General features: G+C 37.2%; 1 protein-coding gene across 4 annotated transcripts in view; it reads right to left on the bottom strand.

Moving 5' to 3' along the window:
• Positions 1-3,002: 3,002 nt before the first annotated feature.
• Positions 3,003-27,884, bottom strand: part of ZFAT (zinc finger and AT-hook domain containing) — a 151,119-nt gene continuing 126,237 nt past the window's right edge. For all 4 annotated transcript variants that reach the window (XM_072851843.1, XM_072851841.1, XM_072851842.1 and 1 more), the window contains 4 exons: positions 23,527-23,645; positions 21,655-21,781; positions 19,437-19,567; positions 3,003-4,400 (listed from right to left, as the gene is read on the bottom strand). In XM_072851843.1, the coding sequence (XP_072707944.1) occupies positions 4,161-4,400; positions 19,437-19,567; positions 21,655-21,781; positions 23,527-23,645 (617 nt within the window). In that variant the 3' untranslated portion in view covers positions 3,003-4,160. The remainder of the gene's footprint in view (positions 4,401-19,436; positions 19,568-21,654; positions 21,782-23,526; positions 23,646-27,884) is intronic.

Raw genomic sequence — 27,884 nt, 5'->3', positions numbered from 1 at the left:
ACTTTACTGAAGCTTTAACAATCTGGAACGGCTAATGATAAGCCTCCTCCAAGGCATGAAGAGTTCAAGGCAAAAATCAAGTCCTGATCCTGCAGTTGAACACAGCTCCAAAAGGTTCCCTCACATGCCAAACTCTCTGCCCACTTGGATCTTAAAACATTTATTTGATCATCTGAATATCTTGCAATATTATTTCTGCTACTTTCTTCCTTTCTCTGCTGTGCTAACAGTACTTGCCCATTCTTGAGATGCGGGGGGGCAGGATATGTGTTTTGTTTTAGTTTTTTTTAAGTTTGTAAAGCACATGTCCATGTTGTGAGCAAATTTATTGGAACGTGAAAGCATTTTTCTTTTCCTTTATTAAGACCGAATGTATTAAGTGCCATATTATAAATGGCAGTGCTAGGATGCTGTGTGGACTCAGAACTTCAGAAGAAATTTATTAAAAGTTTTTTTTTTAAATCTCAGACTTGCAGCAATGTCACTTCTGTAATCTTGTTTGAAAACGTGCCATTAAAAGCATTCATTTCAAGTATATATACTCAAGGAGTGTAATTCCTTCTTATAGTAGGAACAATCGGTCTAACTATCATCTCTGTAGTACTCTTCTCTCTAGCTGTGATTTCATACAACCCAAAATTTGAGGTAAGACAGAAAAGTAGAAGTGTTCAGTTCCTTTCTCTTTTCACCCCATGGATTTTGCAGATAAGTGATACAGATCCAGTACAAAGCCTTTATTAGTGCAGCTTCATATAAGTCAGGATGCTACAACAGCTGGTTAAAATCACTAGTATCAAGAAATGGTGCTGGGACTGAGAGGAACCACAACCACCCACAGAAACCAAACCACATCAGAAAGAAAGGCAGATCCCATCTTCTTCTCTACTCAGGAAAGAGGAATTACACTCTGTGGATATAATACATTAGGGATGTAAAAAATTTTGGATCCTCCATTTCCCATACCCTCTCCTGTGCCTTTTGATCTGTGAGGTCCAAATTTTCTGCTTTGTGTACAGATGCTTATGCCATTCTGTTACATGAGGTCCTTCCAGAACTAGTGTTCCTAGTTAATTTTGATAAGACCTTTCAAAGAAGTCAGCTTCAAGCATCATAATCTTACCTTCCATTAAATAAGACTCTGCTGCCACTAAAATTATTTGCAGCTTCCATTTTCCATTTTAAACCTTTGCACGATTCCAAGACCTCTCTCTCCTCTGTGCTCAACACATTCCCAGAAACATTTGATGTGTTCTTAGCTGTGCAGATCAGTTAGCCCATCAGTTACTCGATTTATGTATGCATAAGCTTTTAGAGTAATATTTGCCAAGTGTTAGCCTAAAGCCAAGATACTACTCAGATGTCAAAGAAAGAGGAAAAAACAGAAGATCACATAGTGTAGTAAATGCTAATGAAAATTACTAGTCTGTGGGAAGAATGTATAATCTTCAGAAACAGGAGCTACTTGACTAACTGAAAACTATAACTGCTTGTCTCCCCTGAACTGAAAAGGTCACTTAACTCTCAGAAAAGATTAATTGGATAAAGGAGCTGAATCTACACTAAAAACAACCTGTGCTGTTTAGGTGGTAACAGAAGCAGACCTTGCCAAGCAAAAGATTTAATTCTTACCTTTTTGGCCATTCCAAATCCAGACGAAAGACAACTGGAACAGCCATGGCCTCTCAAAACAAATGCCTGGTATAAACAAAGCTCTCTTTGTTTTCTTTACGCTTCTGAAAAAATCCAAGTTTTTGGACATTCACTTTGTAAAGTACAATGGCTTACATTAATGAGAAAGTACTTCTCTCCTCATAGCATTACAGATGTTGCATATTCTAGAAAGAAGAAAATGTATTAATTATGGAGGCAAGAAATCAATGTGCAGTACTCAACACAGCAGAAAGTCCTTCCTGACTTACACCTCGTCTGTTTCCAACCATTGCATTTCCAAGCAGAGTTGGGAAAAAAACCTGGAACTTAAGAAAAGACCTGAATTGAAAAGTATTTTTTTAAATTAAAAAAAAAGGATACAGAAATTTCACAAAAATGTTTATGCTTTAGTGTAGGAAAATGTGATATAACTCGTCAACTATAAATCAAGCCTTAAATTACAGTAGGGATGCATGTCCATGATATACTGTAATTAAAATAAACACAAAAACAAAACCAAAACCCTTCCTCTAAATACAGACACACCTCTCATAGACATAAGTACTGAGTCTATCTGGAAATAATTTACTTAAGAATTCTTGAGTGATGCATAGCAAAATACTTTTCCGTTTTCCCCCCACAGTCAGATAATAATACATTGTTGAACTGATTCAGAAAGGTTTTATGTTAAGAACATAGCTGTTACCACATATGATCACGATGCTCTTCCAAATGTGGTTTTAACAGCACGTGGGCCATGAATATTTCAATAAATTCTAAGAAAACTTTTTCAGACTGGTTTCTTCTCTTTTAGATAATAGAAAGCATTATTCTTGCAAATCAACACCAAATTTTAACAACTAATTAAAAAAAAAAAAAGTTTCTTATGCAGATTAATCAAGGTGATACATTTGGTGCATCAGTTTCTATCATGTTGCAAATGTTATTAAACACTTCGTGGCTCATTCTAGTCAAGTTTACTGAACATAGAAGAAATCAACACTGACATTTGTGACCAGCTTCACCCAGTTACACCAAATGGCAAAAAGGTCTCCATCCTGCAAATGTAACATCCCTGGGGCTTCTTGTGCACTTTCAAGATTAAACCAGAGGAAACATAGCTACCACCAAAGTCAAACAATTTTCAGTTCTTTTCCATTAAGAAATTTAAATTCCCTATCACCACAGTTAAGGGAGACGCTACCACTAAATTTTTGCAACTCTGATTTTGTATAGCATTAATAGAACCCAGCAGACTTAGAAGGGGCAGACAACCACCTCATTACATCAACTTAGTCAAAAGCTTTTTTCCACTTTTCTACCCAGAATGCCCATAAATAAGTTCAATCACATAGAAAGGTCCGCTTAGACTTCATTATGCTACTTTCTTGATTAGAGACTACTCACTGGAGGAATAATTTGTCAGAGTCAATGCAAAATAGCATTTTTTACTTAGCTGTGAAAGGGAAGCCAACACTTAAGAAATTAGAGCATCAGCAGAAAACATGACAATTTTCTTATTAATTAATAACTTTTATAGCTCAAATTTAAAAATATTAAATCAGAAACAATTCAAGATTCATGAAGAAAAATCTGGAACTATATACATGCATAATTAAGAATATCTAGAATCTTTTCAATATTTACTTGAGTTTTTTGTACAAGTTCTTTCACACAATCATATTTACAAGCATGTCTGTTTAAAACATATGAACATACATCTTTTATAGCATTTACAAATCATCTGAATATATTTTTTTTCTTAAAAACAAAAGAATACTTCATTGATTTGACAGATTTGGTTTCATCATATGGTACTGGACAGGTATTTATCCAGTGGCATGGAAAGAGTTATCATTATTCAATTATCTAAATAACAGTCATCCTACTGGTACCCAGAATTATCATATATGGCTTTAAATACCTCCCAAACTCAAAGGATCATCTCACAAGTACAAACTACAGTCCATCATGGTATGTTTCTAATTGAAGTCTTGAGCCTTAGTTTGGGTTAGATCCACAACTCTAAGCAAACACATTCTAAGCATGTACTCAGAAATAAGAAGCCCTTCTAATTTAAAGAAAAAACAACTCTGCTTCCAGTCAAGTTGAGCACATATTAAGTATGTATAAAATGGGATGTATGGACTTTTCTAGACATTCTAGCTACTTTTATAGATGTTTTATTATCATGGGATAACACGGTTTTGAACAGACAATATTTGTGGGGATTTACAGGAATCAAGTGAGAGATCTTCTAAGAAAGGGAAGAATACTTTTTCCGCAAAATATGAACATTTTTTAGGAAAAAAAAAAAGTCTGAGGAGGTTTTGTATGTAATATATCTAAGTTACTGATACAATCTAACCAGTCAGATCACTATCTAGTAACAAGGTCTCACTTCACAAATTAACTGAAAATTTGTCAGCTTGCTTGCTTTTGGCTAGGAAAAAAACCCCAAACTTTTGGCTTTGGCAAATTAAGTAGCCATCTCCTTTGAACACTGTTCTCTAGAGCTCCTGCACCGATTGTTCCACAGTTTGTTCTTCTACAGGCTGCATAGCTTCCTGAACATAAACTATGAATTCTGAAGCCTCTCCACCCTGCGTATAGACAGTCACTGTCTCAATGCCCTCCACTTCATCTGATGAGACTACCAGGTGATGCTGTTCAGACAGCTCCACTGAAGCCTGCTGCAGTGTCTCTTGAATCATCAAAGTGTGATTGGCTGATTGCTCCTCTTCTTTTACCTAAGGAGAAATTGAAGAGGTTACAGAAATTTCACCTTTCCAATAAGTACCTGGTATTGTGATGATTAATGGAAATCCATCACAGAAATTAGAAATCAGATAGTTTTGAAAGAAAATGTCAGTTTTACACAAAAATTTGTAGTGAGCACTTTTGATTAATAAGTGTATAGCTAGAGAGAATACTGAAAGCAGTAACACAGCATCTCAGTCATATGCACAGAGAGCTGCAACGTTCCAGGAACATAGGTCTTTGGGGACAGCTTTAATCTCTCAGCAGTCATTCATTCAAAACTGCTCTTATTTGAATAAATCTGAAGTCAAACAATTCCCCTAGTAGCACTGAGATGAGAATCCACCAAAAACCACATGAAAAAACATCTACTGTACCTGTTTCTTTCTTTTTCTTTCTTTTTTTTTCCTAGCCAAATGATTGTTCATAGAAGTAAAAATTTCATTGTAAACCTTAATGGACTTTAATTAGAAAACTGTGAAATGTACACATTACTGAAATAGATCCCTAAGACCTACTGTTTTTGAGGCAGCAATTTTTACATTATTGAAAGGATAGTGACAATTGAAGATAACAGAATTTTTACTGAACATTTTGCTTCTTGTCAAAAAGAAAAAAGCCAACACAATTTGGTATCGAATTTCAAAGAGTTCAAACAGCTCTCTGTGAATTATTAAAATACAGTACTTACTAGAATTCAAGAACAAATCTTAATTCTTTACCAGATCCATACAAAATTCCTATGCATAGTATTCCAGGCCAGTAACAACACATCAGAAAACTGTAAGTCATGTGGAGGAAATGCATTCTCTCAAGTGTTAGTGATAAAATAATGTACTTTTGAGGAGAGAATGGAATAGCAAATTTTTTTATATGCAAAGATATGTTAGATGTTTTCAGTACAATACCACTCCCTGTGTTCATTGAAGAGAGCTGTTTTATTTGCTGGATCATAAATGCCAACCCACCAGCAACTGCAACATGCAGTTAATCAAATCCTCTCTTCCTTCTCTTTTCAGAAAATGGGTTGTTTTGGTTAAGGCCTATTTCTCTTTCATTTAGGCTTAGCAAATGTTTTATGAAGGAAGCTTCCAGAGAGAAATCATGTTTATTTCTCACTGTAAAAAAGTAGCTGATTGAATTTGTAGGAGGTCACATTCTCTCCAACAAATACTTTTTTCATATCATCAAGTGCATCTATAAATCATCCACTTACACAAACAACAGGGAAAGAAGACAGAATTGCTGGCTCACTTGCATCTCATGATGGAAAGCAAAAGTCCATGGTATTTCCAATAACCATACGAAGTGTAATAAGAAGAGAACAAAGGATTGATAGATATCAATTTATTGGATCTGACTGTACCCTTGTATCTCAGAGCAGTATATGGTGTGCTGTTGGCAGCACTGAACTCGTAAGTGATTTTGAAACGAATAGGTCAAACATGGTAGATTCCACAATGTGTGGAAGATTAGCAAATGTGACGCCCATCTACAAGAAGGGCCGGAAGGAGGACCCGGGGAACTACAAGCCTGTCAGCCTGACCTCGGTACTGGGGAAGCTGATGCAGCAGATCATCCTGAGTGCCATCACACGGCATGTAGACGATAACCAAGGGATCAAGCCCAGCCAGCATGGGTTCAGGAAAGGCAGGTCCTGCTTGACCAACCTGATCTCCTTCTATGACAAGGTGACCTGCCTACTGGATGAGGGAAAGGCTGTGGATGTTGTCTACCTAGACTTCAGTAAAGCCTTTGACACGGTTTCCCACAGCATTCTCCTGGAGAAACTGGCTGCTCATGGCTTGGACAGGTGTACTCTTCGCTGGGTAAAGAACTGGCTGGATGGCCGGGCCCAAAGAGTGGTGGTGAATGGAGTTTACTCCAGTTGGCAGCCAGTCACAAGTGGTGTTCCCCAGGGCTCTGTGTTGTGGCCAGTCCTGTTTAATATCTTTATCAATGATCTGGATGAAGGGATCGAGTGCACCCTCAGTAAGTTTGCAGACAACACCAAGTTATGCGGGAGTGTTGATCTGCTTGAGGGGAGGAAGGCTCTACAGAGGGACCTGGACGGGCTGGATCGATGGGCTGGGGCCAATTGTATGAGGTTCAACAAGGCCAAGTGCAAGGTCCTGCACTTGGGCCACAGCAACCCCATGCAATGCTACAGGCTTGGGGAAGAGTGGCTGGAAAGCTGCCAGGCAGAAAAGGACCTGGGGGTGTTGGTTGACAGCCGCCTGAATAGGAGCCAGCAGTGTGCCCAGGTGGCCAAGAAAGCCAAGGGCATCCTGGCTTGTATCAGAAATAGTGTGGCCAGCAGGACTAGGGAAGTGATCGTGCCCCTGTACTCGGCACTGGTGAGGCCGCACCTCGAACACTGTGTTCAGTTTTGGGCCCCTCACTACAAGAGAGACATTGAGGTGCTGGAGCGTGTCCAGAGAAGGGCAACGAAGCTGGTGAAGGGTCTAGAGCAGAAGTCTTCTGAGGTGTGGCTGAGGGAACTGGGGTTGTTTAGCCCGGAGAAAAGGAGGCTGAGGGGAGACCTTATCGCTCTCTACAACTACCTGAAAGGAGGTTGTAGAGAGGTGGGGGTCGGTCTCTTCTCCCAGGTAACAAGGGATAGGATGAGAGGAAATGGCCTCAAGTTGTGCCAGGGCAGGTTTAGACTGGATATTAGGAAATTTTACTTCACTGAAAGGGTTGTCAAGCATTGGAACAGGCTGCCCAGGGAAGTGGTTGAGTCGCCACCCCTGGAAGTATTTAAAAGACATTTGGATGAGGTGCTTAGGGACATGGTGTAGTGGTGGTCTTGGTAGTGTTAGGTTTACGGCTGGATTCGATGATCTTAAAGGTCTTTTCCAACCTATACGATTCTGTGATTCTGTAAATTATGTAAATTAGAAAGGGGCTATTTTTTTTTTAATTAGAAGCCGATTCAAAAGTTCTTCTCCAATTCTCATTTATACATTGTTTTGGAAACAATAGTATTAGAACAATCAAGCTCAAGAAAATATAATTAACATCAGTATTGTTGCTTAAGAGGGGAGCGGGAACAGAAGGGACGAACTACAGCAAAGCTTCCAAGCATGTGTTTGACTCCTTAGAGACCAGCAAGGAGAAAAAGTAGTTCTATATGTTTGCTTTCCTGATGCTCTTTTCTAATTTCATTTTTTTTCCCTAAGCAACCATTCCCTTTGTTGTATGCTGACTTTTCATTTAACTTTTTTATTCCCTGTTTAAAATACCTGTCAGAAGAAGAAGATTTCAGAGATGCACAAACCCCTTAGGACTTCATATCACTTTGAACTTTCACTCAATTCATCAGGTTATACAAAGCTTTTTCTTGAACAATAACAAGTATGTTCAGGTGTTAAATTATTCAGAGGTCCCAGAGTCAGTATGCCTGTAATATACTGATGAAATATATGTGGATTTTATCCGGTGAAAGATTTAACATGTAAAGAGAATCTTGCCATTGTCACTGACCTTAATGCAGGAGCACAATCGTACCTACTGATTCTGACACTGGCTTTGTTGCACAGGATTCAGATTATAGGGATAAAATTACAGGAATGGGCTGAAGTCCTTTCCATGTTCTGCTTCTTTTACCAAGCATATCTGAATATTTTAATTGAAAGTTACTTTAAACAGTTCCTGCTGACGGTCAAGCTCAACATCCTACAGAAGTGGGTGACGCTGGATGCTTGTCTTAACACAATAAAATTTGCAACCACTTTCAGAAAAACTAATTTATGTTGTCACAAAATATGGGTATCACCAAAGTACCTTTTACTCATGGAAGCCTGAGGCTCTCTTAGAAAACCAAGGGGCTAAATCATGAAAAGAAACATAGCACTGTTAACTTTCTTCTCTTGTTCCCACGCACCCCCTTTTTTTTTTTTTTTTTTTTTAAATTATTAAAGAAACCCTAAGTCCTACTGAAAGCAATAGGAATCTTGTGAATTCATCCACAGGACTCCGTCTTCATAACTGTCCTGTCCTCTTTCCTGAGGCTACCTGCTCCAGTGTCAGCTACTGTATGAGAGGAAAGGACATACACAAGATCTACTAATGAAGATCATAATAGGCAGACAAAAGTCTAATCACTAGCGAATTTAGATAGGAAGCTGCAGTAAAAATGTTAGGTAATTAAAATCTCACAGCTTGTTATGAATCAGCTCACAATTACAGCCCTTGATGCTACAGATCCTCAAACAAATACACAAATGGGGTGTCTAAAATTTAGCCCTTTAATTATGTAATATACACTAACTTTTCCTGTGTTAGTGCACTATACATAATCATCTGACAGCATGCCTCAGGCCAGAAAAATTACACTGCATTTGCTAAGAGCTGCAAGAATGCACAACACAGTCTGAGAAGGATCTCGTACCGTCTCACTTTAGTCACTCTAAATCAAAACCCATAAATAATTTTAAATATAGTTTTGTGGGTGTACATAAATAACGAAGAAAGGAAAATAAATTAAGCACAGTTGACACGAAAATGAAATGAAACCAGAATCTCGTTCAACTGAATAGAAGCAATCTAATACTTAGTTTTATATGCTGTTGAAATGAAAATGGCCAATAAACAAAGTTAATTTAACCTCCCTACCTGACTTTATCGATGTGGTTTTATTACCCTTGTCATGCAGGGTAAAGAAGACTAATGCCCTTATTTCTGGTGTTTCTAGCTTCCAGTATCATTTTTGGACAGTTATCTGTAATCCTTTTAGTTTGACAAATCAACACATTATTTTGGATATTTACATTTCAAATCAGTTCAATGTTTACATGCTTCTGCTTGGTTCCTATTAGATTGTTCCATGGGGAATAATCTCAAAACGTTAATTTACATCCCTCAAATTGATGAAACAGTGGGACAGCTGCCATCAGAATGAATAAAGTCACTACACTCAATTCTTTTTATTGGCATCTGAAATCTTTTGAAGAGTAGCATCCAAGACCTCTTTTCTGTTTGAGAGCCAGCTGAAAAGCATCTGGCTGCTTATCCTTCGCTAAAGAATGACAGCAAGAAGCTGAAGCCACACACAGCTGGCATATTAAATCAATTCAGTACCTGCATAAATATTCGTTACTAGCTAAACGTGTCTCTCACAAAAGCCAATGGGACTTTCACCCCCACGTCTTCACAAGAAGCTCGACATTTCTAAATTATAAATGTTCTTAATTTAAATATCCGAGGACCATCCAAATACATGTAAGTGACATTAAAAATGGGTATGTCTTAGAGGAATCTCTTCCTCTCAAAACAAGCAAGTCTTTCTTAATTTGAGAGAAATTAATTCAAGCCATTAAGGAAAATATAGTTCTTCCCTTCCCTGAAAAGGAGTAAAAGAAAATATTTGTAGTAAGATGTGAAAGCCGCTTTCTTATTCTAGAGCTCACCCTGAGAAATAATGAATATCTTCAATTTTCTTTGAAGTCAGCAGGAGTTGCAGGTCCATAGTGTTTAAAACAGTCTTGCTGGGCTTGACCCAAAATCCTCTACAGAATCTCTCCCTTGATTTCAGATTGAATGCTGCCCGTCAGTTTACCATGAAGAAGAAAAGTTAATCACAGAGATCTTGTAGGATTTCAAAACCTTACACTAGGTTACAGATGCTCCCATTTATATCATAAGGCACCACAGTAAGAAAATATACAAAATATCTACAGAAAGGATTAAAAGGAAAGATTAATATAAGCATTCTAGATCACAGAGAGCACCTGGATATGTGATGTGCCAGCTTACATTGGTGCCTACAGGACTGTCTCTACCATTTTGTTCAGTGCCATTTGAATAATTTGAACTCTCTCTCTCCCCCCCTCAGTTCTAGTTTACATATAGATATATTGTGTGAAAAACACAAAGACACACACAGAAAACACCGTAATTTGATCATATGAACCTCTATAATGAGCTACAAAACAATCTGGCGCACAATAGTTTCAGAATAATAAGAGATTTTAATATGAAAGACTTGCTTTGCATAAAATAAAAAGTGCAAGGTGGCAAACAAATCTTCATTCTGGTCATGTTTTAGCAATTGTCTGGTTGAATATATCCTCACAGAGAGACCACGACTGGCAACTTCACTCATCTGGCAAAACGCTGTATCACCAGATTTCCTTCTGAGGAAGTACTGCAACACTGCCATCATTTCAAGAGCTCTAACAGGACAGTAATCTTGACATGAGATTTTATCTATATATTACACAGATGACAAGAACTGCATAGAGGCTGAGAAAACAGGGCCACCTGCCCCAGTTGAAACCTTCCTTTGATGGTACTGTCACATTAAGCACCAAATTGCTCTATGTCCTAAAGCAACCACAAACTTGACAATCAACCTATATATAACCCCATGTATTGGCAAATTTTCTAGATGAACACCAGCACCCAGCATCACGTAGCTACAAATCAGAGCCAGACTGAAATATAAGGTGTGTTGCTGAAGTACAACGTGCAATAGCCTTTGACATGACAGCCATGCTAATATTATTAGATATTTATTTTTGAAGATGTGTTACACTATAAAATTCTGTCCTGTGATCAGCTTAAAGCTGATGTGTAATCTTTGGTGTGCACTGCTACCCGCTGTCACTTTGAAGACAGTGACTGTTACCATGGCAGGATTTTACTGGAGCCTGAAGAGATCACAGAATAAAAGGATGAAAGGAACTAAAATAAAGGGTGAAATGCATGGAAATCCAGTGTTTTCTTAAGCTTGATAAAGATCTGCTTAGTTACTAAAACAGTTGATATACTTACTCTTCAGAGCAAATTATGTAGAAGTCTAGGTTGAAAACAGGTTACTATGCTTTTCAGGAATAGAGTTAACCCTACACTCCAATCTACAGAGGTAGTAAGACCATCAGTTCTGTCTCTTATTTCTGAATGGGAGAAAAAGAGAAAGAATTTAGCAGCCAATTACTGCTCTTTATTGTTAATATTAGTGTAGTGCTTTGGACCAGGACCTGGTATGCTACATGCAAAAAGTACTTCATGCCCCAAAGGCCTTATAATTTCAATATAAAACAAGAGACAGTAAGCAGACCCAGAAGAAGGGAGGTGGGGGAGCACAACACAAGCGAGAGTGGTAGTTTTGTGTGACAGGCATTAGTATCAATATACCAATAGCTTAACCACAGATTACTGTCATCATATTTTTGAAGAGTAATTGAGAGAAGGCAATGAGGTACAAATTGTTCTTCATTAAACATCCACATAACTAAGTACAATATGGAAGAAGGCATTAAGAAACTTGTTTGAAAAAAGTAATGAGCAATTAAATCTTCATGGACTGAGCAAAGGTAGGAGTCAAAATCTTTACAGCTAATGAGAAATGGGACACGGAGTCGGAAAGGAGTAAAAAGCCTTGGAAATGAAAACAAGGTTTTGTTTGATGTGGCAAAAAAGGAACATCAAGTGAACAGAATAAGAGAGGGTGATGTCAAGAGAGGCAGAGAAAAGTAATCTTTGAATTTTTCTGAAAGAATACAAAAGCGGCAAAACTTAATCTGTGAATGTCAGAAAAAAGACTATCAGAGTTAACTGTAGCATAAAATAATGACGGCTTGGACAACCATTTTAGCCAAGTGGTTGAAATAAGAGACCATATGAAAGCTGTCATGCAGAATAAGACAGCACCGTTTAGCTCATCACCTGCATGCAAGGCCCAAGAATCCTACCTGAAGAGGACATCAGCTTTCTGGCTTGAATAACAGGAAAGACTTACATCCCATAGGGTTGAAAAAGAAAGCAGACTACTGATGAATAGTTGTGCAGAAAGACTGATATAATCATCTTAGTGATTAATAATAATGATTAGTGATTAATACAGTTTTCTTAGCCATCTTCAGAGTGAGCTTGAAGTGATGGCTCTAGAGCAACAGGAAAACTTTAGAGGATAGATGCAATCTTTACTTGGGACAGGAGAAGATTGTCTAGAGTGGCTATGTAATTTTGCAAACAAAGATAATGCAAGCCAAATGTCTGTGTATTACTTAGCATGTGAAGCTCTGGATTTGTTATAAGTAAGGTGCATGAAAATGTCTGTTTGCAGTGCTCACCCAGATATAATGTTCAGAAGAATCAGAAATTAAGGAAAAGAACAGGGTGTTGACATATTGAACAAGACCATGGGCATAGGTTAGTTGTTTTTTTGGGGTGTTGGTTTTGTTTTGTTAGAACAAAGACTACTGCTCTGCTCTTTAGCAGTTCTCTGTATATGAGGCAGTCAGGATTTGCTCTGAATGAAGAGGGATCTCAGTGGCTTGTTCAGACAGGAAAAATAAAATTGAGGAAAAGATTTAAAGCTTTACGCAATCATCTGCTGATGAGTTTCTCACATCAGGACAATAATCTCTGGTCCAGTATGACGCACAAAACATATTACAGGCCTAAACATGGCAAATTAGCAGCACATTTGTCTATCAGTATCTAAATTAAAAAGATCCGAAAATCAGGTAACATGCAACCAAATTTAACTGGTTACTATAGTATACTGATTTAGAACTTTGGTTGAGACTAGCAATCCAGAAATCTACTGCTCTAGTTCAGTAATTTGAGGCAAAAAGAAAAATTCAAATTTGGACAAAGAACCGTACATAGTTTCTATCTTTTGCTTCAAAGAGATTTGGTACAAGTAATACACTGCATTTATGAAAAATAAATTAATTAAAACAGAAAGTATCTTGCTACCATTACACATTCCTGCTAACAAGCACTGGAAATGGAGGAGTAACAACTATAACAAAAACTAGAGTTGATGGACACAGACCAAGAAGGGGCAACTCTTCTTATGTTCTGGTCAATGCAGTGAGGGATTCAGGAAATAAGCTTTCAAGGATGTTCGTATTGTGAAACCAAGAAAATGTACTTTGAGTCTTGTCTCATTGGACAATAATTTACAGCCACTACATACTGAAGGAGTCCCCTCTGCAAAAACTAAGATAACAGGAGTGCTCATTTCTGATGGAAATGTTTCTTCACAAGAAACTCAGTATTTAAATCAAACAAATGTTTAATTTGGAACAAACTTCTTATTCAGGATCAATTAATATACTTATTTGATGTACATGCTAACTGAAATAACTATACATCAAGGTAGTTTTTAGTTAAACTCTCTCTCTCTCTCTCTGTGTTCTAGTCTACATACAGATATATTGTGTGAAAAACAAGTCTTTGAACACAGACCTGCAGACACTGTAAATTAAGGGCGGCTGTGATACTGGCATGACTGCTCATCCTCCAATCCTGCCTTTATATTCAGCACGTGAGCTAGGAAAATAGTCCACCTATATAAATAATGGACTGAACAGCCTCTGCTAGCAAAATAAGCAAAAAACCAAAGGAATCAATCTCTGCCCTAAGGCACGGGGGCAAAAGTATATCTGTAATAGGACACAGAAAGTCAAACGCGCAGAAAGTAAAGTGACTTGTTTTACATTTCCAGTCCTTCCACCTTGCTATGTGCTCTTTCCCACAAAACTGCTTTCTCCCCAATTTCTTGTCTGTGTTTACCATCCACTATGAACAGTATTTCCTGCCTTTTATAAGCATTTATTAGCCTCTTTCCTAGATATTCTTCAAACTTAGCACTCTTTGTTCTCTCCTTTTCCCCACCTTGCTACTTTTTTTGGTCTTTAAGCCGTGCAGAACAACTCCAATATCATGCCATAAAGAAATACCTTCATTAGCTCTGTCAGAAGGAGATCCAGACTGGAACACCAGTAACTGAAAAGAACTCAAATTGACAAGGATACACTTCTCCTGTATGCTGTGAACAAAGCTTCAGGGTGGATTTTTGCCAATCTCAGATCATACTGGTAAAATTTCACCATTATTAACTTTTTCTCTCAGGCATTTGGTGTGTATTATGTTCCTTAGCAGCTGTATGTTTTCATAGCTGTCACGCAACAAGATTTCTCCCAAATTAGACACCAGAAAAAGTTTAACTTTGATAACAGGTTAGTATACTGACTCCCAGGCAAGAATGAGCTACAGTCATCTCGGGCTCTAGACACCACCTTTGAAAGGCCTCGTACACATGACGCTAACAGAGCCAACAATGATTCCTATTTTCCAATCATAATCCAAGCTAAATAGGGCTAACTTTGCATTTTTGGGTTTAAAATCATAACCTGAATCCCAATTCAGGCTGGCACTGGTTATTGTTATTTTGTCAAAGTGTTTTCTTTTATAAAATCATTCCTATGAACAAAAAATATAAAGTTTCCAAAGTCAGAACTAATTTTTTTTTCTTCTCAACACCCAATTCAGGAGCTGGGGGCTTTGAACAGACAATCTAATCTTGATTTCACCTCCATTATAATGTGTACTCATGATTTACGATACTTGCAATAAGACTACATGCAACCCAGAACAATAATTTAATAGAAGAACACCTCAAACATGCTATCCTTTCTGTCTTGTGACTTAGCAGAAAACAATTTTAAAAATACCAGTCAGATCTAGCTAATACACTGGACATCTTGCAATATGCTGAAAGGAGTTAAGGATAAAGACAGAGTTTGTTTCTGCAGGCAAAAGTCTTGCATTAACCTGAAACACTACAAGTACTGCACACCGAAGGTATCTGAGCACACAGGTTAGGGGAAATGCTAAAGCATGAAGATGGCAGCATTACTGATAGATACATCTGGATTCACACCTTATTTTAAGGATCAAGTGTAAACGGCACCTTATGGGTGAAAAGTAAGGAAGAAGACAGCTGTGGGAGAAAAGTTCCAGGAAGAAAATGGAAGGCAAAGATAGAAACAATACAGTGTAACATTTACAGCAAAAAATACTTTTAAAACGTTCTAATAATTGAGGATTTAGAAGAAATTTCTTGGTGCAAATACAGAAATATGAAGACAACTTGCAAGGGCTAGCTAAAAATGAGATATGAAGGTAAGAACTGAAGAAAAAACTGGATAATGTATGTCCTTAGAGAAAAAGAAAAAAACCAACATAACAGCACAGAAATCAGAACAACCACAATAAATGTTGTTAAGGAAAAAAATGGAACCAAGCTGCTAAGCAAGGACTCGGTGAGGCCATTAAAGAACAAGAGTGGAAATTCAGTGACAGATGATGCTGATATATTGCTGACACCCTGAATGAATTTTTTGTCTCACAATCCACAAGAGAAGCTGAAGGTCACAGAATAAAGTGTGGAATAAATTTTCCAATAGGAAAGTGAAATATGAACATGTCTTAAGATCACTTCAAGGTTAACAATTAGGAACTCAGCATAATTAAAACCTGACAAAGTCGTAGGTACGAATGAGTGATATCCCACAGAAAGCAACTCAGTATTGAAGAAAAAAGAAAAGCTGACAGTTCTGAATAGGAGAGGATTACAGTCACGTTATTAACATTTAAAGACTTCTTTCCCTCAAATTGAAAATGGGCGTGGCTTTAATTCTGAAGCAATCTTCTGGTGGGAAGACAAGAATTGGAAACTAACTAAAGCTGTAGAACAGATCAAACAGACTTTCATAAAACACTGATTTATATAGAAAATTAAAAGAGAAAAAATTAAAAGAGAAAAATGAAAGGAGAAAAAATTAAAAAGAGAAAAAATTAAAAGATAATTTAAAATTTAAAATTAAAATCATCATCATGTACAGACCTCCCTTGGTCCTTGCTCTACTTCCATAAAGCCCACTAAAGGTAACTAAGCAGTCAGCCAGCTGTCAGCAGGCATAGTGCCACCTGATCCTCCCCTGGGAAATCAAAGATCTGCACACTTCTGCACACACAAAGTGGAAAGTCACTGAGGCTACCAGAGAAAGGAACAAGCAGGTATTCCAGCAGGTATTCCAGTACACACAAGAAACACGTTGATAGAGGAACGGTGCTTTGAGCAACAAAGTAAGGCATTAGTAAAATCCAGCATAAACAGAGCTAGCACAAGATCACTCAGCTTGAGTTGTACTTAAATTCTTCACTGATTTTGCTTCTGTGCAACTTCAAGTTAAGGGAAAAAAGATGTTTTATATTAACAAGACTCTAAGGCGGGGGGCAGGGGAGGAGAAAACAAAAAAGAAAAGCAGCAAAGAGATTCTGTGCTCTGAGAATTCAATATTTGATTTCATATAGGAGTGGAGCTTGTAACAGTTTGACATCAGACCAGTGAGAGTCATTGATGTATACAAGGCAAGGGAAAACGAAGTGATCAATACTTAGCAGCTTGTAAACTCAAAAGGCTAGAAATATGGATTAAAGTGAGGGAGAAAATGAATATGGAATATAAACATTTACTTACAAAAAGCTATCAGCAAATTCAGACGGTCTAACAAGGAAGACGATACGTTTTAAGATGAATCAGACATTGATCAGATTTAATACTTGGAGGAGGAAGAATCACTGATTTTTTTTAATTATGTATTTTTTAAGTATAACATTCAAATATCAAAACGTAGTTTCTCCTTGGCAGCTGCTGCTTCAACAGTCGCTTTCTCCTACACTTTTAGTAGAAGGGCCTCAAAAGATGCATTTTTAAGGGAAGAACAGGTTTCAATAATATTGACAGACAGAACAGACAAATACCAATGGCTAATACTGCATTCAACCCTTAAATAGGTCATACGTATAGCATGGCGTGCATGTTGGCAGTGACTTTAAAGTTGTTTGAAACTTGCACATAATAGGACTAAAATGTCTCTTCTCTTTAATGACTGAAATTAGTTTCCAAATCTGGATCTGTTATTCTTCAAAAAACCCAAAAAACTCTTATGTGGTTTCTAATCAAAATACCTGTTAAGTACTGCAAAGGAACATCTCAAAATGCTTTGTCTTGAAATTCTGCCTTGTCCTCCTGACATTTGGGCAGCAAGTTTAGGAATTATCCAAATAGCGCCTTCACAGACTACAGACTTCCCACTTCTATGGAGCTCTCATGAATTCAACATTCACAGCGCTACCAAAAAATACTGAACTCAAAAGTTAGGCCTAGCACTCAGAATAATCAGAGTTTCAGTTCCTTTAAATAAAAGGAGTTACTTAAAGTCTTCAGGAATTTAAGACTTCTCATGTACTGTCCTTCCCTCACCTATCAACCACATTGAATGCAGAGACCCCAGTGAATCAATGAACAGAATGAGAAAAGGGATAAGCAGGGAGGTATGATGAGACAGGAAGAACAAGTGGAGCTTGGAGAACACTGTGAGGAGAAACATAAAATGTCAGCAACTAAGTCAGCAGGCACCTGTGAGGAAGAAATAGTGAGCAAAAGTCTTGATGTTTATACTCAATAGACACCTCAAATTGAAAATTATTTCCTTTTACTTACTGATTTTGTATATCTTACCATTCTTAATCTCTGAAGTGCTTTAGTAATAGTGTATATTGCAAATATTTTTAGCAAAAACTGGGCAATACCAAACTTCAAGAAAAATATACATACATTAAATTTGCTTCTACCAGTTTCTTGTAAGGTTTGTCTCATTTTAAGAGGAATTATATTGCCTACCACAAATTATGTCACTTAATTATCAGTTGAATCCACCATTTTTCTGGAAAGAGAATTCGTGCAAAAGCCTGATGTGCTGGTTTTGGCTGGGATAGGGTTAATTTTCTTTATAGTAGCTAATATGGGGCTAGGTTTTGGATTTGTGCTGAAAACAGTGTTGCTAATACAAAGATGTTTTAGCTGTTGCTAAGTAGTGCTTATACTAAATCAAGGACTTTTCAGCTTCCCATGCTCTGCCAAGTGCACAAGAAGTTGGAGGGGACACAGCCGGGACAGCTGACCCCAGCTGGCCAAAGGGATGTTCCATACCACATGACGTCATGCTCAGTATATAAAACTGGGGGAAGAAGGAAGGGGGGACGTTCGGAGTGATGGCGTTTGTCTTCCCAAGTAACCATTACGCGTGATGGAGCCCTGCTTTCCTGGAGGTGGCTGAACACCTGCCTGCCCATGGGAAGTAGTGAATGAATTCCTTGTTTTGCTTTGCTTGCATGCGCGGCTTTTGCTTTCCCTACTAAGCTGTCTTTATCTCAACCATGAGTTTTCTCACTTTTACTCTTCTGATTCTCTCCCCCATCCCACCAGCAGAGAGTGACCGAGCGGCTATACGGTGCTTAGTTGCCAGCTGGGGTTAAACCACGACATCTGAAATTAACAATCGATCTTATACACATTTTTTTTAATATTTATGTTCTGGTCTTGTGCAATTTCCCTGGTAACAACAAAATTAACTACAGATCTTTTCAACCAACTACAACTCAATTGAATTTTTCTTTATTTATCCCAAATGTGGGAGGCTACACTAACTTTTTTCTCACATAAGCAACTGCTGTAAGGAGCACCTGCAATTTTCTTCTCGGAGCTGTTACACGCTTGCAGATCACTTGTGTTGCAACCCTCATTAGAAAGGCAGTGTGAACTCAGACTGAGGAGAAGTCTCATTCATCCCCAGGGTACATGACTTTAGGACCCCACAAGTCTGTCAAACTTCAGCCACAGGACAGCACTGCAATGACTAACGACAATGGTTCATCTTTGGGTATGGTCCTACAGCACTACGGTTGCAGAGCACACACACTTCTGCACAAGCAACACCCTTTCATGCTCTTCTGTATCTGGATGAATGCTGTGCCAAGGACCTCCTGATTCTTTTAGCTGACAATGGAACTAAGTGCCCATGCACAATGCAGGTATGTTATTTTAAAAAGCCTGAACACACCTGCTAGAAAAAAAACCCAGTATTTTCACACACACACGTACATATATATGTGTATTTGTTCACTCACATTTTATATACATGCAAAAATGTATTCATTTTTATATGTATAAACATATATGAATATGTATGTATAAACACATATGTGTGTGGGTATATAAACACACACACACACACATGTAGTAACAAATTAGTTTAGGAAAAATTCTATACGTGTCTTGCACAGTCATCCAAAATTTAGCCCTTGCAAAATAATACTAATTTCACAATAAATATATGAAAATTAAATATAGCTGGTTTAGAGAAGAAAAGAGCTCTTACCTGCTTTACCACTGTCACCGTGCCAGGTGCCATGGTAACTACAGAAGCAACTGCAGTGGCATCATGGGTTTCCGAACCCAACTCAATGATTTGCTGCAGGATGTTTACAGCTGTTGGATCAAGTCTTTCACCTTATCAGAAAGACAGTAACCATAAGATCATTACAGTGAAACAGCTCTAAGGGTATGTGAATCTAAGTGCTACAGGCACTCTTTCCCCTCCTGCCTTAATCCTGACTCACAGCGCTGTTTATAAATTTCAAATAGCTCAATAACATGACACTTTAATAATAGATCTATGGCAGGAAAGTATTCACAAAACAAATTTGCCCGAGGAATGCATGAATCAGCAAGTGAAGCCACACTGATCATTTTTATGCCTATTTGAAAGAGATCTAAAAGAATACACTGAATAAACAAACAATAAGTACGACTCACAGCAGTAACTGTAAATTAGGAAGCTGCAAGACTTCACAAATCCAAATGTGTATTTGCCAGACATTCAGCTTAAACAGAACCTGAACTCTATACCTATAACCACAGCAGCTATTTGGTATATTACAAACCTGTGTTTACCATCTGTCTGGCCATCTGCAATACGCCTCAACCTAAAAGAAGTACTGTTATCACTAACATGCTCAAGGGAAAAGTTAATTGCTTGAGAGAGCTCATGCTTATGATTTTATAAGCATGGGATCAGAACATGTTTGCCCCCCCCCTTTTTTTTTTTCAAATCCTCTTGATGTGTGTAGCCCTGCCAAAGGAAAGGCAACTTTACAAGAAAAACCCCATACATAGTTGTACTCTCACTTCTCCCAAAGTGTGAAAAGGAAAGATTTGGATGCTTGAAAATGTGGAATATGAATTCCCCTTCTGTGGCTCACCATTCCCACATATCCAATAACAGGTATATCAGAAAAAGAAAGAAACTGTCAGGGTCATGTTAAAGCTGCCTTATATTTCCTGTAATCACTGCAGAAACTAGGAAAGAGACAGTAAATAGAATAAAGCTCATCTCTTAACCCCAAACCCTTTCAAATTGAGGCTGATACTGTGATGGGGATCTAGGTCAGATAATTTCACTTCAAACAGAAAGTAGTTATATTTCGTTATCTACGTAAGAAACAAGTTTATCTGAGTACTGAAAAATGTTTGCTTGCTTTAATTTTTTTTCTATATAACTGCCTTTAGACAAGATACTACTGTTTTTCATACCTAGAGGGAATATGCTAGAAGAGCATCTGTAGTTGGATGCACTAAAAAGCAAACCATTCTACTCTGAAAACTACAGTCTCATGCTTAAAATCAAAACTGTTATGTACAGCATATCCCATGATCATGTTTATTTTAATTTAAATATATAAAAGCTTAAGAAAAGTTCTCAGGAGGTTTTTACTCATTCAGAATTCCCAGTCATTAAAATAAAATAATATGCAGAAATTGTCAGTAATGTAATTTAATTGCCACATGCTTGGAAATTCCATTAAAAGAGGGAGTTTTTGAAATGTATCTGTATTATGAACTATAAAGACCACAATGGTAAACAATTGTAAAATGCTATCTTCTGATAACCAATGCATTTATTTATATATATAAAAACAAAACGCATGAACACCTACTCTAGTCTCTGATGTTTTAACACTCTCAGAAACCTGGACATTTTTTCTTTTCTTCCAGTTTTCGTTATTTCCCACTTAGCAATCATTATCTAATCGCACTCTTGTTCGTCCTCAATCTCATACAGAATAGCTTACTTAGTTTTGTGTACCATCAGAATTAAGTTTGTTAGTACTGTCTTGGGAACATGGTAAATGAGCTATTCCACCGTGTCACTTCTGCAGTCTGGCTGACTTAAGCAGGGAGAAAAATAATAGCTAGAGAATTGCCATTAGATACACACCATCTACTCTGCCAGGATAGCTGATTTCACAATATATTTAATAATACAGGCAGGAAATTCCACACTCCTAGTAATAAAGTGGAAAACAGAGTGTGATAAGTATTAATGACTTAAGGATATAGAAATTCATAAAGAATGGTGATTTCTCATTATTTATCCTCAAAGAAATATATAACCCCCAGAAGTAAGTTCTGGATGACAAATTTAATAATTTTTAATAGTTTCACAGGAGATCATATATTGCCCAGTATACTCAAAAGAATTAGATATTTACGAAAAAAGATATATTTTGTGTTCCAATCTAAAAAAGGTAACTTACCATTCTCAGGAGTATATCTAAGGTTCTGTAATGCAGCTACTGCAGCTTGAGTGCCTTGAACATCTTCTCCAGCCTCTGTGATATGGACATACTGAGTGGATGCTTCTTCAGAAACCTCAGCAGTTAACTTGAAAAGAAAACCCAGCCAAGACATGAATAATCTCACTCTCATTTTAGCAATTTAGAGAACAATGAAAGTTCTGAATTTAAAGGAATGAGTTTTGGACAACAAATATTGTAACAAGAGTTACAGAAATACCAGGTGAAACAGAATTCAAGAAGAATATTACATGGGAGTCGGGATATCACCCCATAGTTTTCTTCTAGATTCTACTTCAAAAGTTGTTTCAAGCATGCTAAATTATCTTGACTTCATTTTTGTTGTAGTTATTTTATAACAACAGACTGCTATTGCATCAGGGTCTAGTAAAGACTTTTTGGACAAAATTAGTTTATAATGCATGTCCCTGCACACCTGGTAAAATGCCTCTGAAGTTTGAAAAAGGCATTTTGTTTTAGAAAAATTATCCTTTCCATAACTATGTTTTTCTCAAGACAAGCTGTCAATATGTATTCCTGCTCTGATGGGACTTTATAGTATGGGACTTTATAGATGGGACTTTATAGACTGAAACTTATAGCCATTTCAGCAACAGAGACATGCTCGCATCCTGGATGTCGTCTTATTTTTTTCAGGTTTGGGCATCTACTGCGAGAGTGTACAGAGAATCGTTTATGAAATGCATGTGGATACAAGACTTTGAAGGACTACATTTAAAAATGCTTGCCCTGCCTTCTTTGAATAACTGTCCATACAGAACCTACTCCGATATTTTTCAAGGACTTAACATTCTATCCGTGGATACTCAAATACTGTTAAACAAGAACTGCAGGACGGCTCTTCCAAATCAGGCATTAGATTTATAAGGGGGGGCTAGACTGCCTGAAATTTAGCAGAACAGGTCTTAAACTGTGGAGGTCAGCCAACTGCAGTTAACTTCTGGCTTTTCCTCTCATTGGACAGCAACAATAGCCTACTCAGGCAGTGGAAAAGACTCAGCTTGCCAACTGTAATTTTTTTGAATAGAAGTGTCTAGATAGTTCTGTGGTTTTCCCATAGCTTCTACATCTACAGTCAGCTCTGCTCTGTAAGAGTAACAGTTTTGATTTTAAAACAAATAGCTACACATATGACAGCAGACGAAAGCTTGAAAGGGTAAGCCCTCTCAAGGTAGCTGCCCTACCCCACCCCAAACCGAGAAAATTCAGGTTGTTGGTTTGGTTTTTTCGAACCCAGCTTCTCAGGTCTAACTTAAAAATTTTTAAGGTCTGATCTTAGTGATACTGTGATTTCCCATACACTTTGGACTGAAGCTGGAAACACAGAACAAATGACAGAAGACTTACTCTGTACCTTTTTTTTTAGCTGATCAATTTACAAATTTAGTTTTCTAGATTCTAACCTTTTCTGGACCAAGATATAAGCTTCCTTTATTAAATCAATACAAGCTTGCAGCCTTGCGCATCTTGCAGTTAACACCAGTGAATACTTAACATGTAACAAAATGCAGTAAATTTTTCAGTTTCACTTTTTTTGCTAAAACTTTCACCCTTTCTGCTGCAAATAGAGGACTAGAGCCCTAAAACACAGAAATAAGCACTTACAATGTTGTTAATCCTACCAGATATTAAAGCAGTCAAGCTTAACAGTCATAGCAAGGTACGCACTCAAAATGGAGATTAGATCACACGACCTCCTGATATTACATAAAGTCAAGAACACATTTTTGAATACTTCTTATTCTTATCCTTACTTTTCTCCCTAGATTTTTTTAAAATCTTAGGGCCAAAGCCATGGCAACTTTGCTTTACCTCCCACTTGGTCTCCCCATCATGTTCCACTAGCTTCATTCCATGCTTGTTTTTAAGATGTCTGTTGAACTCCCATTTTGTACCATACACAAAGCTGCAAACAGGACACTTAATGCCACCTATAAGGAAACACAAATAAATCCTTGAGTTATTTTCATATCAATTCTTTTTCAAGGCAGTAAGGACCCATTTAATTTGACCCCACCTCAATCAAGCCACATAACTGTAATTTAAAAGGGATTCCTTTAGCCACGTATCCAACATGAAAAAAAGGGGAAAAAAAAAAAAGTAGTTGAACTCTCACAATGCTTAGAGGGCAATTTTGGATAATGGTAATGGAAGGAGTCTGGAACAACTCATATATCTGGGAAGGTATAGCCATCCTGCTTCCCCGTCTGCATGCCCCCCTTCGGTGGATGTGAAGTTGCAGGAATGCTGTTCCCATCTTTCCGCCCCTCTACACCTCTCTCCCTGGGGAACTCCTACCACAGACCAATTAGAAAGAAAGAGCAGGAACAGATGACTATTTGCATTAGTCTCAGATACAGCATCATTTCTGCAATTAGGTCCATGTAAGAAGTATTGGTTTCATCTCTGAGAAGCTAAATGTTAAGGGAGATAGCCAAACTGTAACAGAGAGAACATAAATTGCAAAGTAAATAATAACTTATCTGCTGGGTGAGAACTTGTGCTTGCTTTGCTAACAAAAGTCATTCTAGAAGTGGCATGCACATTAAAGAGGGGAAAGTTTTTTCAAAGAATGACAACATACTAAGTTTGACCAACCTCATCCCATTTTCTCCCCTGGCCACAACAAATACTGCAAATGTAGGGGATGCTTCAGCCTGTGCAGAATCATTCCCACAGTCATGATTCTGGTTGAAATTCAAGTTTAGCAGCACCAAGGAAGACTAGTCATAGTTTCCAAGTGAAATTTTTTTCAAGTCTGAGGGTGTCTATGACTTATGTTCTGCTTTAGGCCCACCAAAAACAAAGCCTAGCACATGTTTTAAATAATTCTGAACTAATGTTTTTGCCCTGTAATTACTCTTGTACTTCAAATAATAGAGTTCCTTAGAAACTAGTTTTAATGCCTACTCCATTACATATCATTGCGGCTTCAAATGTAAATTGTACATAGAGTCCAAAAATCTACAAGATGGGTCTCTGACAAGCTTCAGCTTTAAATACCGGGTCCCTGTTGTCTTGCAAAGCCCTGGCGTGCTAGCCTTCAGGACACAATGCAAAACCATAGTGCACTGTACTCTTTCAGTAAGTGCTGGAATTTTTTTAAAGTGCTTATAAACAACACTGAGGTCTTAATATTTAGCATACACAGTAGTGGCATACTTTAATAATTTTTTTAAAAATTATCTTCTCTAAGACAGCCGTTCTAGTTTTCTCAAGTTTCAAACAAACATTATTAAGTTTTTTGGCACATTATCAAAGCAAACCAGGAAGAGTTAACAATGTAATGTGATCTTCACCCAACTATCTTTGCTTTTGAGAGTTTCCACTGTTTCTGTTAACATACAAAAATGTAAACCTAAGTTTTCTGACTATCTTCAAAATGATGCATAGCATGAATTTACCACAATGCTTACTGCCTGAGTATGCAGCATTACAGGTAAAAAAACTAAGCATGACGAAATCATAAGTGTCCAATTTTCTACACTAGATTAAACAGCTTTTACTTCTTTTTCTTATGAAAGTCATTTGGTCAAATGTCAGATCTCAGTTGCTTGTAATTATGCAAATAAGTATCTCTCTTTTCCCCCCCCCTATTGACTAAAGCAGAACAGAAATAATCTGCATGTGATAAATTGTTGCATTAGGTGACCAGAACTCACTCTAACAAATCTAATGGCTAGGGAAGGGCGTTATGCCACTTTAGGAACTAAGCCACCAGATGGCTGTCTCCACATTATCATGGCAAATGATGACTCTTACCCATCATGTTCAAATGCTTCAAATATACTCTCATAAGATGGTTATAAGCCAAGTTCTCATTGCACATAGTCTTTTATGAATCAGGTGATTAGAAAAAGCACTCAGTTTTACAGTAATGGAAACCTACCATATGGTATTCTACCACATGAACAGAAATAAAATTTTTATTTTGATAAAACAAAATATAACTACACTCAGTTGCTAGAGTCTTTCACTGACACTTATTATCCCTCTAAAATTTCCCTTTTTGCTCTCAATGTATTTTAAGTCTTCACCATTGTAGCAGATGCTCAATACTCCATGTCTATACAAAACAGAAATAGTTTCCCTATCAAGGGGCTTAGCACTCAACAGTTCACAAAAGCAAAATACCTTCATTCAGATTAGGACAAAGATATTATCAGAAATGATAATGATAAATGATATACAGAAAATGACATTAAATATTCATTTCACACCAATCTGTAGTATTAGGAAACAACTGCTGTCGTGAAAGAGAGGACACTTTTCCGCATTCCTTTGATATTGAATCTATTATAACAATACACCAGATAAATTAAAGATGTAACTTTTGTCACTATGACTTTAATTAAAGAAAAAATAATGGAAGCATAGAATTAAACTGGTAATATACAACTCCATGTCAGTGACTTAATATGAAAGCTCAGGAAAATTAATTTCTAGATGATTCTTTAAAGTAATGGGTAACATTAGAGAAAGTCAACGAATTACACACCTTATCTACTTTAAATACCAAAACTGATGTTTGCAACAAAATAATGCACACATATATTATACAGCTCTACAACTTTTTTCCATCATGGCATTGACATGTGCTCTCCAAACAATTTATTTATCGTCGTAAAATCTCCATAAGACAACTATTATTTTATGTTAAAATAAAACATGTGATGATAGCGGTGTAATAGAACATAGAGGCCACAATTGGATCATCATGTATGTACTGCACAAGTTGCTACACAAACACAAACAGAAAATCCATCTCCCAGAGAGCGCAGAAATACATAAACAAAACAATGGACGGCAGGGAATATCAGTGAAGAGAAAAGAAACAATTTTGGGAAAAATTTTATGTGAATTGCCCAGCACAAAGCAAATAAAACTAAAAAAGGAAGCTATCAAATGAGCAAGTAGGCAGGGTCTCACAAAAAAACTAATGGGTAATGCATATATAATACTCTTGTCCCCTATGCAGAATACATCAAATTCTTATAGTATTTATTTTCCTTTATTACTCTAAAATACCAAATTCCTTTATTACTCTAAAATACCTGTCAGAACACAGACTTCTATTTAAACAAACAAATAAAAAACCCCAAAACCCCAAGCATTTCCCTGATCCTGGCTGATCCTCATTTCTAATATAAGCCCAGAAATGAAAAACTGCTGTCTATCCCTGGCAATGCAGTTGCTCAAATGAGCATGTTCCCTCTTCTATTCTATGAATCACTCATTTATTTATAAACTCATTCTAGGAATCTTGAGTAGAGTCCAGCAGTCTACATTCATATAAATATTACCAATTAAGATTATTTGCAATGTCTGCAATGCAGTCAAAACCCAGTTGAGAGTAGAGAAGAAAAGATAAGCAAGTATGAGGCAATTCACTCTGGGCTCAGTGAGTAACTTAGAACAAGCAGAATACAATACAAATAGATATAGACAGCTTTTATTAGACATTAATCTTTGTTAGTTTCCCTTCTCACTTTTCTTCCAAACCCTTTCACTTGCTAGTTCTCCTGCCTTTTCCTTTTCGTCTATAGTCCTTTAATTTCAAAGGACTTGTTTAATATCAGGTCTGAAGGGTCTTCTTCCCTTATATGAATACATGAATAATTTTCCAAAATTGCTTTTCAGATCTATGAATATGGTAAATTGAAACTTGATAGAGGCTAGTCAGGCAGCAAGTTGCAACTGCTGGCCCAAGCAGGTCAGAAACACATACCTTGTCATACTGCATAATATGTCCACAATGATTTGGTTGTGCTGTGTGACCCAGATACAGAAGATCTTCTGATTCCAAAATCAGGAAAATTTTTATTAACTTCAATAGGACTCAAGTTTATCAACTCCAAATGCAAATCCTAATTAACTCAAGTCTCCTACAAGGAACATTTTTTTTTTCCCCAGTGAGATACCAAAACATTGAGAAAAACTGACATTTCTACAGTATGATAAGAAATCTGCAGGTCACCTGTTTTTATTTTGAGCCCACATGTAAGATCCATATGATGCATCATAGAGCAGGAAATGAAGCAGGCAAAGGAGGTTCCATGTGGGAAAAGTACACCTATTACGGAATCACAGAATCACAGAATTGTATAGGTTGGAAAAGACCTTTAAGATCATCGAGTCCAACCGTAAACCTAACACTACCAAGACCACCA

Source organism: Ciconia boyciana, chromosome 2, assembly GCF_034638445.1.
Source record: "Ciconia boyciana chromosome 2, ASM3463844v1, whole genome shotgun sequence".
In the NCBI taxonomy this organism is placed as follows: domain Eukaryota; kingdom Metazoa; phylum Chordata; class Aves; order Ciconiiformes; family Ciconiidae; genus Ciconia; species Ciconia boyciana.
Note: the sequence above shows the minus strand (reverse complement) of the source record. Positions and strands in the feature narration are given on the sequence as shown.